Genomic DNA, 16,489 nt, shown 5'->3' with positions numbered 1-16,489 from the left:
TGTATATATAAAGGAGATGGAAGTTGTTTATGTGTGCGTTCTGTGGCGAAATAAAACAAACAACGTGAGTAAAAAACTTGGCGAGGGTGAGTTTATGGGACACAAAAGTTTAAAAAAGCCACCTGTTCAGAAATTATCGAGAATAGATTAAAAACTGAAAACTCATGTCAGTTACTAATGGATTAACCAATTTCCAAAAAGTTTTTTACTATCATGTTCATTCTAAGAGTCATGTTTTTCTTTTTAGAAAATGTTGTGTCCCTGACAACGGAACCCGAACCAAAAATATTTATTGCGCAAAGTTACAAACTATATAAAAATACACTTAGGCACATTCTAGAGAATCCGGTTAATGCGAGACATGCAAAAATATAGTCTTATAACTCGGGGGTCCAGAGTGGCCTCACGGCATGGACCTCTGACTGACCGAATAATAACAGCAGTACCACACAAACGCATATATATCCTATGTATAAAAAATGCGATATGTATTTAATTTAAACTACAATAAATCGGTATAAAATCACAGGCCCGTGGACGAGGGGTGTTAATTATCCCCGAAAAGCTCGTCTATCGCCGCCGTCGACGTCCTCGGACAGGGGTGCGCCAATGTTTCTCCACCCGTGAGTGGCTGCGAGTGGTGGTACTTTATGAGATCACCTGCAATTTCAATTCAAAGCTGTTACAGTTTTTTTTTTCTGTTTCTACAATGCGCAACCAGAAAAAAGGTCGCTTCCCGCGACCTTAATCGTATTCGCACATTCACCTACCTAAAGAATCATGTTCCATCTGATTATTCCCTAAGAAGCTATATTTCTGGGTCGCGTTGACCAGGTAGTGCTTGCACTTTTCTCTGGCTCGATAAGAAATGGCGTAACCCCACACCCTTTCAGAGAGCCTTACAAGATACGTGCCGTAGGGCTGGTCCAGTAGCAGCTTTTCCGCCTGTTGCCGCGTAATCAGACCTGCAAGGGACCGGAAAATTACCGATGACGTTCCTCCCAAAGGATAACATAATTAAAAATTGTTGTTTTATCGGTTTAGGATTAAAATAAGACGCCTTACTATTAACCTTATTTATTGTCATGAACACGGACGGTGGTCTGTGTTAACAATGTTAGTAGTGACCAAACGATTTATGATCAGCGTCTATCAAACACACGTATTAATTACAATAACGGAAAAACCGATTTGTGCTATAGATATGGGTTTTTGTTTTTCGGTACCATCACGATTTGTTTACGCAAATTACAGAAAAAACGAACCCTTTTTTTATGTGGTCTGTTACCTGACAAAATTTGTTGAGGTTATTCGCTACGTGTAATTTGGTTTTCGTTATATTTTGTGTCGAAAAATTTTTAAATGTGCCCTTGGTGGGTGTCTTTCAAAAACTGCTAGAGTTGTGACTTTGTTTTGTTTTCCAAAGGATGCGAATCGGTAAGTACCTGAATTTACCCTTTTTTTTCAAATTTTGCCCCCTTCTGATGATATACAATTATTATTTTTTCACCAGAATAAGTACATTACCAATTCACACCAATTAATGATACTGCTTCCAAAAAAGAAATCTAAATTTATGTTGCAACAAAGCTCGTATAAAAGCGGTGTCATGAATAATAATAGATAATGTGCTATCTTCAATGTGATTAACTTTTCACAATGTTTTCTCAGTATATCGAATCGTTATACAAAATTATTTCCCTCAGTTCAATAATGTGGAAACGCGTCATCAAAACGAGTCCTTTAATATCAAAGGTAGGAACACCTTTTGTCGCTTCTCTACAATCTCCAGAACGATATAAACCTAAATCCACCTCCACTAATTATAATCCTAACTTTTATCCTTTTACGCGTCTAATTCGTAAATTAACTGAAACGTTGTGAGCCCAAAAGAAATAAATGATTAGCAAATAGTGGACTCACCGTGGAACCAGGGCTCGATGTTGTTCGCGTCATCCAAACCGGCGCCTCTGTTTTTCTCCCTTGCTCGGTACCATTCCAGTACCGCTTGGCGACCTGGTGGTACCCCTGCGTTCACCGTACCGTAATTGGTATCGATTTCCATACTGGACGTCATTCTGTGCTCGGCTCTTGCTCTCCTCGCTATCTCCCGTATTTGTTGCTCCGCCTGTTTAGCTTTCCGCTCTGAAAATAACGAGTGTTTTTCCTAAAATGGTACCCAAAAAAAGACATGTTTCTGGAGCAAGTTTCCCTTGAAACCAGAGAGTAATGTTACATAACATTGTCATGCCATGGCGTCCTCGAGATTTATATAAATATAATATTTATTTCACACATATTTAATTATTTCTTGTAGTCAGAACTATCACTACGATAGCAAAGTAACCAACTCTTGTTGAGGAGCAGCAAAGGGATCGCCCAAGTTTCTCAAACAACAACCTGCATACCTTGCTCCCTCCAAAGCTGCTCCTTGTTCTTCTCCTCTTCTTCTGCCTCTCGGGCCACCTGCTGGTGCTTCTTTTGCAGATTGCGGAAGATCTCGCTCGTCCTCTCCTCGGTCAGTCTTTTCTCCCACAAAGCCACCCGCTGAGCAACCTTCTGGTGGGTATTCATCGATATTTCCTGCAGCACCTCCCTAGCGTCCACGAAATTGAACTTGTTCTTGTTCTGGTAGTGGTTCAGCGTGTAGTTGGGCGTCGCGTTCATCTTCTCCCTGAGCTCGTCCACCGAACAATAGATGTCCATGTCATCTTCGATGCGTCGATGATGAGACAAGTCTTCTATCTTCGGAGTGAGATCGATGTACTCGGAAAGCTGGGCCTCCATCTGTTTCCTCATCTGTTCCGCTTCCTTCTCGGCGATTTTTCTAGCTTTTTCTATCGCCTCCTCTTGAAGGATTTGCTCGATCGATTTGTCGTCTCGGTGCTCCCCCATCACCCACACCCAAGGTTCGCCGTCCGCGCCTTTGAGGAAACTCACGTTCTTCTTCTTGCCGGAAACGATCCTGGGCTGTTGGTCGCCTAGTTTTTGGTTCCATTCCTGCCACCTGCGCACCTGCTCCTCGCGCATCTTGCAGAACAGCGTCTGCTTCTGCTGCTCGTCAAGCTCCGCCAGGATCTCCGGATCCACGTACATGTCCCTGAGGATCTGTTGAAGCATGTTGCTGTCTATCTGGAATCCAGAAAATTTCGCAGTTGTAGGAAATAAGTGCATGGGTCGCCGCTAATTAAACAACCAGACGTGTTAGTTTGCTTCTACCCTTTTTCTATTTGACCAAGACATCTGCAGAAATAACTGATACACAGGGTGTCAAAAAAAAGTTTTAAATGAGAAGTGAGAATGTTAGTTTACATTGTTTTGGTTAATATCTCTATTATTCATCTTATTTTCGTTTGTTTTGGTACACTTGGTACCCACTAGATTAATATTTTCTAATTAAAGTCGTAAATATATCAAAAAAAGTAATCTACTATAAAAAATAGTTCTTATTAGCTCCGCGTGTGTAGCATATATAGTATAATTTGTAAATAAAAAGGGCTATTATACCGCAGTAACTTTCACCTGTGATAAATCGTCATCTCCTTTGACGTGAAAATTATTATTAATCGATGAATGTATTTACTTTCTTTCGTGCATTCGACAATAAAAGGATAATAAGGTATGTAAGTAACCAGGAATGCCCTTCAAAAAAAGAAAAACTAATAAAAAACAAATGCTGTAAAAATTATCAGGTACATTGGGTACCTTCGTATACTTCAACCAGACATATAGTGCTTTTACAACCAACCTCGTGATTAACTTTGCCTACTGTTTATTACTCCAAAACCGCATAAAACATGTACATTAAAAGTAACAATTTATTGCGTTCTATTTCATTACAAAATATTAAATATGATAATAATAATACTGTCGTCGCTTGATGTTAAAGTAAACGCTTCTACTTATTTAAAAATACCCCGTAGAATCTATGCGTAATTAAATTTTCGTTTAAATTCCGGTAAAATTGTGGTCCGTAATAGAAAATAATTTTATACCTATCTGTGTTTAATATTCTTCGGTTTGGTATACTACTTAGTTTAAGTTTATTAGTAATCATTCTTATTTCGTGTGTAATACAGCGTGTGTTGAATCGTGTGCGAATTATGCAAAATATGTGCGAGTCTAGTGTATCTCAGGAGATGGTCCCGCCCAAATGTAGAAAACACTATTCTATTGAGACTAAGGAAGTTATAAACAATGTTTATTTGACTCTCATTGAAACGGGGTGCCAGCAAGCAAGCATCTTTAGAAGAAACGGGCACATTGACGAAAATTCCAACATCAACTGTATGGAAAATTGTGAATAACCCCATTTCAGCTAGGAAAAAAAAAGCGATGCTGACATTTTCTCGAGTGTAGATGAAAGTGATCAAGATCCAATACGGCGTAAAATTTACCAGTTATACGAGGAACAAAACGTGCCTGCATTAGATATCTTAATTAGGAGGCTTGAAAAAGATGAAACCGGTGTTAAATGTGACAGAACTACCTTATGGAAGTGTATTACATGGGTCTTAGATTTAAAAAAATTGACAAAAGGCAGTTTTAATGGAATCTGTTAGAATTCGGAAATGGCGATTGGAATACCTAGAAAAAAATTGGTTTTACAGAGAACAACAAAGGTCAATTATTTACTTGAATGAAACCTGTTTCGACACACACACACACACACCCGGAAAATGGTTGGGTTGGCTCAACTGATGAGTGTAAAACAAACACGCCATCAAAAAGAGGTAAAGGAATAACTATTTTGCATGCTGACTCTAAAGATAGTTCGATTCCAAATAGACTTTCTCTGTCTGCGAAAAATATTAAAGATTCTTCTCTGGATTACTATGAAGACACCACCGCTGATTTATTTGATAAATCGGTTTAAAAACAAACTAGTTCCAAACATTCCTCCTAATGGCGTAATTGTATTGGACAATGCAAGTTGTCACAGTAGACAGTTGACTAAAACCCCTTCCTCATGTGACACAAAAGCAACAATCCAAAACTACATGCATAATAACGACATTTATTTTCACGAAGATTATACCAAAAAGCAATTGATTGAGGTTCTACAAAGCTTGAACCTACAAAAGTAATACGTCTGTCATAATTATGCAAAAAATCTAGGGCATACAGTTTTAAGGCTTCCACCTTACCACTGTATATTTAATACCATTGAACATGTATGGCACCAACTGAAATCTGCTATTCGTCGTAACAATGTTTTCCCCGTGTTAACTCCAATGTCCTCAAACTTATAGAAACCGAAGTTTTTAACATCCCTCCACAAAGTTGGTCAAATTTTGCTAAACATATAGAAAAACGAGAACAATCGTATATCCATATTGCCAATAATATAGAACAAATAATAATTAGAACAGGCGATGATAGCGATAGTGGTACTGTTATATTATGTGAATAATTTTAAGTAATTTAAGTAGGTACTAAAAATAATTTGTAATTTTATTTTAGATTTAAACATAAATACCTAACAAAACCCCTAATAATTAAATTCTAAGCAAAGTACGGACCTGTTCGGCCATATTTCATTCTTACAGCTTGCCCGGGTCTTTCCCTTAATTCTTATCAGTTAATCACTTTCTTAAATCTGTGAACAGACTTTACTGTAAAATACTTAGAACGTCAAACCAAAAAATGCACTATATTTTTGGTCGTATAATCCCTACATTTGTTTGCTGTTTCTACGTTGCAGAGTATATATGAACAAGCGCAAAATCGTATTTTTATGGACGATTTGCCACCATTTAGAGGACAAGAAATGATTTTATATAGTTTTACATTTATATAATAATAATAATCTAGTGAAAAAATTGTGCTCATCATTTAGAGTTAAATTTTAATCAATGTTGTTAATGTTGTTTACCGGACGTATTGTTGAAAATGGCGGTCCCAGAGCCTGACTAAGGTTTAGCACGGTATTGAGAAAATTTACATACAAAGTGATAGGCTACGTAGGAGGCAGGATGTCAGAACGACGCTATCCGTCTAGCGTTTCAAATCCCGAGGCTTATATACGTCACCCGAAACATATTAATTCTCGCTCGCCGAGTGGTAATAAGCCTGTTCCTCTTTATCGGATTGTTTATTTGCTTATTAAACGAATTTCACGGTCGAGTAGACGCGACGATATATGGCCAGATCCGTTTCCCTTCTTTTTTCTATTTAAAACGCGATCGTTAAAGCCGTTTTAAGAGCCCACTCGACTGATAAAATTATCGGTACTTTCATCGAAGTCGTTCGGATCTCTAATCGCACGTACAATGGCGGCGACGGAATTTTCAGGAGGAGGTAAAACATCGGAAAGCGACATTAGAAACGTCTTTCTACTCGACGGAATGGAATCTGACAAATAGGCGTCTAATTTCTGGCGGACGCGCCGGGCCGTAAAATTTTGAGCCGCGAAATGAAATTATATTTTGTGATATCATTTCAAGAAATGTTGATCCGGTGGAAAATTCTAACTACTGGGTCTTGGCGCGAGGGTCCACTTGACCTAAAAACGCGACGTCTTAAAGGTCCAGTAAACCTCTGTGGGCAGATGGTTTTGTTCGCCATCATCTGCGAGACGGAGACCGTTATATATGTAGATGCTGCGATAGCGGTTGCAGGTCAATGGGGAATCTCTAATTAAGTGGGCAAGCCAATACCCGTAAAGTGGTACGATACTGTAGTAGTCGGAGCCGGCGTAGAATCGCCAATATCTCCACGCAGTGACGGTTACGGTCGGATTGGCAACGCCGCATTGGGTTTGTAATCTACGCACCACCTAGACGTTTTATAATTTGGCCGATTTTTTTTTTTTTCTAATTTCAAATCAACCAAGAATCCGAGATATTAAGAAAGTAAACAATTTGGCAACGCGGTACGTAAACCCACAGAAAATATAATGGAAAAATCAAAGGTACTTCTTGAAGCGAAGTTCGATTTTAATTTTTTTCGTACTCTGTAGTACTCATATTCTCGTGATCATGATTTTACCGCTCAATAAAAACTTTTCCGTCATATTATGGGCCTACGAGTATGTCATCCGTCAATTTACCTAACCAACATCATTCTGTGTTTTTTGGTGTGGAGTAGAACGCCTTATATTAAAAAAATGAAAATATTTTTAGGAATAACCACGTCTAGCTCATCCTATTGAAGTCTCTTTGATGTCTCAGAGAGCGGTCAAGATAATCCTATATCAAAGGAGTTAGAAATGTGACCGAAAGCCGCGCAACAGCCAAATATGCCGTAAATATGCCGCGTCGTAACTAATTGACGATCTGTGTAAGCGGCCATTTATTTATTTATTTATCTATTTCAACGGCTGAGCCAAGTTACAACAAAAAAAGGATAGGTTATTTTTTTTAGTATCACACTAATACTTCCTTGCAATTAATCATTTCTTTTAATTTATCTTGGTCGTATGCCGGTAGCAAAGGGATCAAGACAGCAGTTGTTAAATAACCTGAAGGTCCGAGTTAAAGAAAAATAACCATAGTTGGAGGGGTGAAATGGAATACAAAACATAGGGGAGTTCTGAAGTCTTTCAAAGATATTAAAACGAAGCACATTCAAAATTTTATAAAACCTCAAAATATCGGAGTAGGTCCTTCTAATTTTTAAAGACCATCTATCACAATTAATGTGATAGTTAGGAACCTCAGAAACGCCCTTTGATCAGCCTCCAACCTGTCAATGTGACATATGTAATGTGGAGACCACACTAGCGATGCATACTCAAGAGAAGATCTAACTAAGGAGCAACAAAGGGTTTTAAAATAGTAGGATAAGGATAATAAAACCAAGACTTCTAATGACCTTCGGAACAATGTCTTCCAGCTGACCCAAAAAGATCGGTTTGCTGTGAAACATGACTCCTAACTTTGCTGGCACACTCTTTGGTTGTGTTGTTAATAACATATCTATTTTAAAAACTATTAGCTAAGCGAGAACAATAAAACACTTTCCAACATTTAGATCGAGACCATTTTATCTGCACCACAAACTGACATTATTAAGGTCGCTCTGAAGAATGATTCAATGGTTTTATAAAATTTAAAATCATCTCCAAAGGCAAGATGTTGAGAATACAGAGCCACATCACTCAGATTAAAGAAAACTGGACCTATGTGTGAACCTTGAGGGACACCCGAGTGCATCAGAATTTCTCTAGAAATATAATTGTTGATTCGGATCTGCTGTATACGCCCGTGACAAAAGTCAACCAGAGTGCAACCCAGTCCTAAGATCCTTATGACTGACTCCGTCAAATTCCTTAAAAGCCCGTGTCCACTTGTTTAGACTTTTCAAAAGCACTCAACAGATCCTGCTGATAAGTGAGCAGGTTAGCTACGGTGGACCTAGCCTGAAAACCCCTTGCCGGTTGTCACACATAACTTTTTTAAAATGCCAGGTTAGGATGACAGAATAGCTTATCACAATGTTTGGGAATGACATATTGTATAGTTACTAATATTGCTTCTGTCACTATTTTTAAAAATGAAAAACACCAGACGATAGAGAAGCATTAAAAATCTGGTGGAGGGACTATATACACACACACACACACAGACACACCACATAAAATAGATTTAGTTTGAAGGCAAATGATATTTTACTAGTTGTTCCTGTTCATGTTTTTATCGGCATCTCTAGCAGCCTATATGCCTTCCACCTAAACTGTCATTTCAAATCTCGCTCGTTAGTTCTACAAATGGTGGCTGTGACATTTTATCTACAGGCGATTAATAAGCCATTAAGTTTGTGTGTTTTGATTAGGTCAGTGACGTCATTCAATTGCTCACGCATGTAGGTACGTCATATCTTTTTTTTGCGATTTGTCGGGAAAACTGGGTAACGAACGAGGAAGAACGGGGTTTGAGGTCCGTCGAATATTAGTTCGACTCGCGCCGATCGCGAAACGCGACCTTGAACCACTTTGCTAAATTGTTTTTCTGCTTACGGCGGATCGGGATCACGGGTTGGGAAATTAAGCGGAATTTATTGCAAATGCCACGCGGGATTTATTTAATATTGCGTCAGTTTTACCGAGGCTGATTACGACGAGAGCGCGGGCGGATTAACTTTATAATATTTGAAAAAAAAACAGTTCGCCATTTTATTTTACGAGCCGTTTTAAATCGCGAACCTTTCCGAAGACAAAAGAACACGCACGTCAAGTGCGCGCCGATCATCTCGATCACCTCGCCCGGCCAACCACGACCTTGAATCGTCAAGTATAAACAAAGATGAACAAATTGTCGGGTACAAAAATTTCCTCGTCGCGAACAAAAGACGAACGTTCGGTATGGAATTCCGTGTCGGCTAAGCAACCCATTGGCGGCACTGCATTAATTTCCGCTTTAAATTCGAACCCGCTTCACCGAAGGGCCGTCGGGTTTTAGTTTCTCCGTAAATAACCTCAATCGCCTGGAGTATTCAGATTTTCTATAAATAACGACTCCCGCGTCGCTCTAATTTGTTTTTGTACGTGGATTCTATTCGTCACGCCACCGGTGATAATTAATCAAACCTAGTAAAAGGTTATTGTAACGCAATATGCAATAAGGCACGTATTTAAGCGCCCTGTCTTGTTTTTCGACTATGGGCGAAAAAATACTTAGGCAACCAGCTTAACAATCGTGGTGGCTTGGTTGCAGGGTGGCCAGATAATAAAAAACTATTCGTCGTAGAGATTTGCGGTAAAAAAATTATTATGAATGTGACCCAAAGAAGATCGTGGAAATTAGATTTCCAAGATGGTCGCCAGGGAGTGTATTAAATGTAATTTTTCACTAAAATTCTTCTGGTCAATGTACCAAAAAAAATGTTTTTAAAATCTAAGCTTTATACGAGTAATTTTTGACGTATCTATGTGTTATTTTGTTAAATAAACAGCCACTAAACGACTCAATGGATTTTAACAAACTTGGTCTCATTAAAAAAAGTTTTTATTGCTCTGTCTTATGTCTGCTTCTTAGTGATCTTGCTAGAGTGCGTTCTTTGATGTAATAACAGAAAATTTCAAAATTTTCTAAAAAAATTAATACAGTAATTCGCTTTTTTGTAGCAAAATGATTCCTAAATACATATCTTGATATGTTATTTTTAGCCTTAAATATCAAGAAAGAAATTTTAAATATCATAAAATTTTGAAAAGTCGATATTACACTAGGAATTTTCCTTATTTATTTGTTTTTTTTTAAAGATCTATTCATAAAATTTCATAATTTTATAATTTTGAAACGATAAAGGTATTCTTAGTTCAAAAAAATAAAAGGAAACACGCGTAGGGGCACAGTAGATATTATAATATGCAAGTGCAAAATATGAAGGGTAGGCCATGGAAAAAAAAAACAAATACCTAAAATCAACTTGTCAACAAAGTTTGTATTAAAAGTATATTTATTATAGAGGCCGTGTAAGTAAGGCCTTAAAACTGTCTCGAATAGTATACAGAGCAAGCTAGAGTGCGAAATTTGCGTAATTTTGGAAGCTGTCGATTTCATTTGCGAAAACGATCAGCTAGAGCACCGGAAGTCAATGATATTGTTGATGTCTTAGAACATTTAAGGAGGCATAATAATAAATTTTATGGCATCAAGATACGGGTTTCACTATCCTATTTAGGCATCATTTCACTACATTTTTATTGAAAAAGTCATAATATTGCATTTAAATGTTTAGGGAATTTTACAATTTTCTGTTATTATATTAAAGGACGCGCTCTAGTGAGATCACTAAGAACAAGATGACTTTCGGCAAATCGTCGCTGGGCGGGGCGAGTTCTTCGACGCAGCTTTGTATTTCAAAAAGAAGTGTAAATACAAAAATTGTAACTCTTGATGCGGCCTATAATACCGTTTAAACGAATTAGCCATATTTTCTACAAATTTTGATTTACGGCAAATAATTTATTTACTCTGGAAAAGAAAAAATTTCAGGGAGTTTTATATTTTTGTCTATAATTGAAAAGCCCTTTATATAATCGAAAAAGTGCTTGAAATAAAAGTTATAATACCGGATCTTCTTCAGTTCCTGGTTCAAGAACTTTGACAATCGGGTTAATAGTTTTCGAGCAAAATATTTTTTTTTTATTTAAATTTTTTAAATTAAGTGTGAACTTTTACCTCTCTGCTAAATTCGAAGTCGATAGCTTCACCCTGTACAATAGTGAAAACCTTTAATACAATAGTTTTAGCTGTCCATAAACAATACAATACAATAGTGTTAGCTGGCCCGAAACTGACAACTAAACTAACCACCATAAAGGGACCCCCAAATTTCAGTGCGAATACCGGCCACACCCTGTACATTTTTGAAAATGATGAAGAATAAAGATTTATGGAATTTGATCTCGCAGATGTTGTCGGTTTCCGAGAATTCATTTTTTTCTTGTACCCTTGCCAACGTGATTTTTAATTTTTTAAAAATATATCCTTATCTCTCAGTTCCCCCCCCCCCATCCCGCAACCACAACTTCCTTAGGTTCCGTTAGGGATCTACGCTCTATACGTACGCAAATTTTAATTCAATCGATTTTTCGAAAGTATTACAAGTAACATGGGTTTGATAGAGCAATAATTTTTTTTTAATGAGACCAAGTTTGTTAAAATCCGTTCAGTCGTTTATAGGAGCTCTCTACGACGAATAGTTTTCGAGTTACAGCACGTTGCATTCTTATCTGGCCACGTAGTACAGCGCTTAATTTTAGATCTGGTATTTCAAAAATGTCCGCACTGGTGGTGCTCGAGGGCTGTTCATTACACAGAGTGCTTTATAATTATTTCAGGTTTAAATAATTACCGAACCTGGTTAAAACAACGTTACGAAATTTGGGTAGTGCATTTCCGACAAATTAAAAATGAAAAGCCGAAGTCATTTTTTTTTTGTTCGTCCTGGGGATAACAAAATCGGCAATAGGGAAAAGTAATAAATATTAACTTAAGGGGTGGCGTAAAGCTTTCAACCCTGAATAACACTCTCCCCAAAAACCGTCCACTCAGAAGTGGGATTAAATTAATTAAAGTTTCTTGCCACTGCGCTGTCCCTTTCGAAAGTTCAGGAATAGACACATTATCTCCGTTCGAATTTGTTGTAAGATTCAGCGCTGCACCGTTTGTGCAATTGTCTGCCGCCATTTTCACACTAATTCGTATTGCTTTTGCACCACGGGACTCTGAACTATCCCACTTCTGATGTTAACATAAGGGGAGGCGTAAAAACCAAAGCACTGATTAATTGTACTTGCATTTGAATATACTAGTTAAGCGAGAGAAATGCGATCGTGTTTATGAATTTTTATTTGTTGCATGCATCAAACAACAAAGCAACAGGATTACCAGCAATTATTCAGACAAGATATATTATGTGAGTTGAATATATATTTAATAATTTACATTATGCACTATTGACAAGTCATCGTCTCAGTTCACAAAAAATCAGTATCGATAAAACGCATGAATGTTAAAAGACATTTTGTTTAATGCTTTTGTTAGAACACGAAAAATATAAGTTATAGTAGTTTCTGTTGGCAACTCGACTTGTGTACTACAAATGGGTATAAAAAACGAATAAAATTTTATGTCCGGTTTCGTGACTGTGTTCGGCAATTTCTGTTGAGTTTATTTGTTTTAATCTTACGGCTGTTTCATGTTGTTTGAGCCTAGTTGATATTTTTCGTCCGGTCTCTCCAATATATTTATGTGTTTTGCAGTACTTAAATCCAATTTTACAAACAACTCTACGGAGGGCGGCACGGCTTATATTTATATTGGTGTCATCCTCTTCTAGCTTCTTTTTCAGTCCAGCCAAGGTAGGAACTACTTAGCTTTGATAAAGAAAATATCACTATCACTGATCACTATTGTCTATACGGTGAGTTTGAAAATCACTACTTTTTTTTATTCCTTTTCATCAGTTCTCCACTATATCCACTAATATCCCTTATCGGCGATATTGGCGTTTTTGTCAGTCGAGAGCTTTTATTTAAAGCTTCTTGTTGAATAAGTCCTATAAAGTTTCATACACATTTTTCATAACCTGACAAATGACTTCACGGCCACATTATTATACTTTTTACAAAACTTCTGGATCCCTCCTGCGTCGAAGTTGCGGACGTTTCGCCAATCAGCCTGTTGGCTTTTTCAAAGCTTAACTGAAACTGGCTCGTATTGTACTCTGTACCTGCTTATATATTGTTTGAGGGGGCGGAGCTAAATGAAGGGCATAAACATCGTCTCGGATGACTGATTCCCAAATTGGAGACAGGTAGAGACCTGAGTCGTGGTTAAGATTGTTAGGTTGTTTATAGATTTCTATAGACTCTTGGGATTTTTCTTTGGTAGAAGAAGTGATTACATGGAAGAGTTTTAGTTTTATCGAATAAAATTTTATGACCGGTTTCATGAGTGTGTTCGGCACGAGTTTATTTGTCTTAGTCGTAAGGCTCTTTCGTGTTCTTTGAGCCAATATATTCTTTGCCGCATATGCATGGAAGGCTTACGTTCTCTTATTTCTGTGTTCTGTGGTGGCGTCATAAATCTACCGTCGGTTCGTTACGCTCCTTACGTAATACGCGTTACGTGGGCTTTAAAGGAACTGGAAGTTTTCCACTTTCATGAGCATCTATCTCGTCGAAGAATCGCCGGAAAAAAATGTTAACCCGGCGCAGTTGGGTAATCCCTATCTCGTCGACGGCGAAAATTCCGCAGATGCCGTTGTTTCGTCCCGAGCCATTGGCGTGCGTCGCGTAATTGATCATTAAATTGGCCGTTGTGCGGGGAAATTTGCATCGCAAATGCGAAGGCGTTGTTTGTTTTTTAATGGTGACGATGGGGGCGCACTTTTTAACTCGCCTCCCCCGATATGCGACGTTTCGCCCTAATATACCATATCAGAGCCAATAATTGCGCGGATCTGCGTGAGAGAGCAGCCCATTGTTTATTTATAGAGGTTAACGATACTTTGCCGTCGCTGTTCTGTGTTAAGTGGGACACGGACTCCCGATACACAATGCCATCCGTTTTTTTTTTGCTGCACGAACAATATAAAATTTGTTGCTCGATTTATTCAATTTTCTAAGTTGTTAAAATAAATGATGTTTTCTATCATTTCAAGAATAAAGCAGGGTCATTAGAAAGAAAACCGCGGCACTAATCTAAAATAACGCAAACAATGAGAGTAGTATCTGGAGTTTACGCCATTATTTACAGGATATACGGCCCGCCAAGAACAACGCAGGTACTAAAAATTAAACCAGGCATTAAATTTTTTTGTTTTAGTTTCTGAATGACGTAAAGATACTGTCAAGGTTGATCTTTTATAACCTAAAGAATAGACTGTCAGTTTTATAAAAGCCCCGCCCACACGATGCTATTTCTACATGTATTCTGCACGTATTTTTTCATGTAAATATTGCAACGTGTCTATCACCAAAATGCAAGAAATTTGGCGGATAAAATTACCAGCTATTTTTTCCCGAATTTGTGCGTGAAAATCGGCGCAAAACATTTGTTTTAATAAACTTATGGGTTTAACCCCTATGAAAAATGTAAATAAAGTTGAAATCACGAAAATGACACTTAAAAGTCTAAATATAACTTTATGGGATAGAGTGTTGGGCAAACTTTGATGTTTATTTAAAAAATCAAATATCATTGTTTTTTATTTTAATTGATTTTTATTTTAATTTCATAAGAATATCTATTGCTTGTTTTTTTTCTTTGTAGCAATTAAAAAAATATTTTAATTCGAGCTTTCGGTGCATTTAAAACTTTGAAATAAAAAAAAAAATCACTTATTAAGATCTGGTTATCTAGAAAAACTTTATTAACAAAATGTGTAAATATGTCCATTGACGGGTGTTCATTGCAACAATAACAACTGAAAACTTGAACTGAGGTGGTTTTTACTTGATGAAAATTCATTTATCAAATGTTATATTTACAAACTACCTGCTACTATATATACCGAAAAATTACCATAAAGCCGTAATTAAAGTTGTTGTGAGAATTTAAGTTCAATAAAGAAAAGGTATTTAAATCTAATTGATCGTTAAACATTACATTGAATGTCAATCTCCATTGCTTCGAATAAATTTAATTTTCTACTTTTTATGGTTGGATGTAAAATATCCAAATTGTCGTCAAAAATGTGTTTTTCTGTGTTTAGCATAATTAGAATCTAGACTATTGCTTTTAAATGCTCGTTTATGTTCGTTGATGCGTTTCTTGAAGGATCTACCTCTTTGTCCAATATAAATTGTAGGACAAGATCCGCATTTCAACCTGTAGATACCTGATTTTTGAGATTTTAGACATTTCGTTTTATTGTTTCTCAAAAATTTTCCTATTGGGTTCTTAGTTCTGAAAGCTATTTTTAAACCACATTTTGACAAATGTTTTGAAACTTTTTCACTAGGTCCTCCTATGTATGTAATTGTTTTAAATTGTTCGCATTCTGTATTAGGTTTCGTATAAATAGAGTTTACTGTTGTCTGGATTTGTTTTTTATTTTTAATTTTATCTATAACGGACTGATTGTAGTTGTTGTTCAATGCAATTTGTTTAATGATATTAAGTTCTTTGTTGTAATTTTCTGTTGAGAGTGGTTAGTAAATATTTTAAAGTTCCACACAGATTTGAAATAATAAAAAAATGAATTAATAAAAAATGCAAGCGAAATACAGTGGCGGACATCACAGGAGGATGAGACTGATATTGCGAAACAGCTAGCAATAATAAAACTGTTCCTGTGTGAAAAGGGGGGGAAAATCAGTATTCTTGTTCAAACGATACATCGAAAATGCAGAAACATAAAGTATATATTATTATGTTATTTAAAATTAAAAAATTCCTAGTCAAAATTGCGTGCATTTTTAACAGCAACTTTTATCTGCTCATATACATGCATCGTGTCTACCGGGTTAAAACATTTCGGGTACAATTAAATTCACCAAGTTGGCAACACCGGATTATTCTGGGAACTTTTTCTTGCTGCCGTTAGTAATTTTTAAAATTGTAAATAATAGCGTTCTGTTCTGTTAAAAAATAAATAAAACGTCGAAGATTTGGCACCACTGAGAGGGGAATGTGATTCTCTATGTCGTAAACTGTCAATCGTTTTGCATTGTCACCTTAAATTGAACGATTGCATCGCTATGTCGTTGGTAGTTTAATTTGTTAATACGAGCATTGTTTGTGTCTCGAACATTTTTTCTCGTTGGTTTTGATTAGTGTGTGAAGTGAAGCGAATCGCAACCGTGTCAAAATTATCGCATTTAGTTAACTAAGAATTCGAAAAAATGCATTAAAAACGCCGGACAAATAATGAGAAACTATGAATACGTAATCGTCGTGGGTTGAAGCCCGGTTCGGAGCGATTGTGTTTAAAGTCAGTGCGCAGTCATTTGCACAAGTTTATTGTCGTTGTCACAACGCGTTCTCAAAGTGAGGGTGGTATCTAAACTGTATAAAAATCGGCCCATTGTGAA

The 16,489-nt window shown here is 36.9% G+C and overlaps 1 protein-coding gene across 1 annotated transcript in view; it reads right to left on the bottom strand.

The window, feature by feature from the left end:
• Positions 1-76: 76 nt before the first annotated feature.
• The window catches only part of LOC132699932 (SH2 domain-containing protein 4A-like), a 35,883-nt gene continuing 19,470 nt past the window's right edge, over positions 77-16,489 (bottom strand). The window contains exons 2-5 of the mRNA XM_060666925.1: positions 2,409-3,132; positions 1,924-2,145; positions 771-965; positions 77-660 (exon numbers count right to left, since the gene is read on the bottom strand). Of these exons, the coding sequence (XP_060522908.1) occupies positions 548-660; positions 771-965; positions 1,924-2,145; positions 2,409-3,120 (1,242 nt within the window). The 5' untranslated portion in view covers positions 3,121-3,132 and the 3' untranslated portion in view covers positions 77-547. The remainder of the gene's footprint in view (positions 661-770; positions 966-1,923; positions 2,146-2,408; positions 3,133-16,489) is intronic.

Source organism: Cylas formicarius, unplaced genomic scaffold (genome assembly GCF_029955315.1).
Source record: "Cylas formicarius isolate icCylForm1 unplaced genomic scaffold, icCylForm1.1 PGA_scaffold_3__17_contigs__length_32017465, whole genome shotgun sequence".
NCBI classification, from domain to species: Eukaryota; Metazoa; Arthropoda; class Insecta; order Coleoptera; family Brentidae; genus Cylas; species Cylas formicarius.
This window is presented reverse-complemented; position numbering and strand designations above follow the sequence as displayed.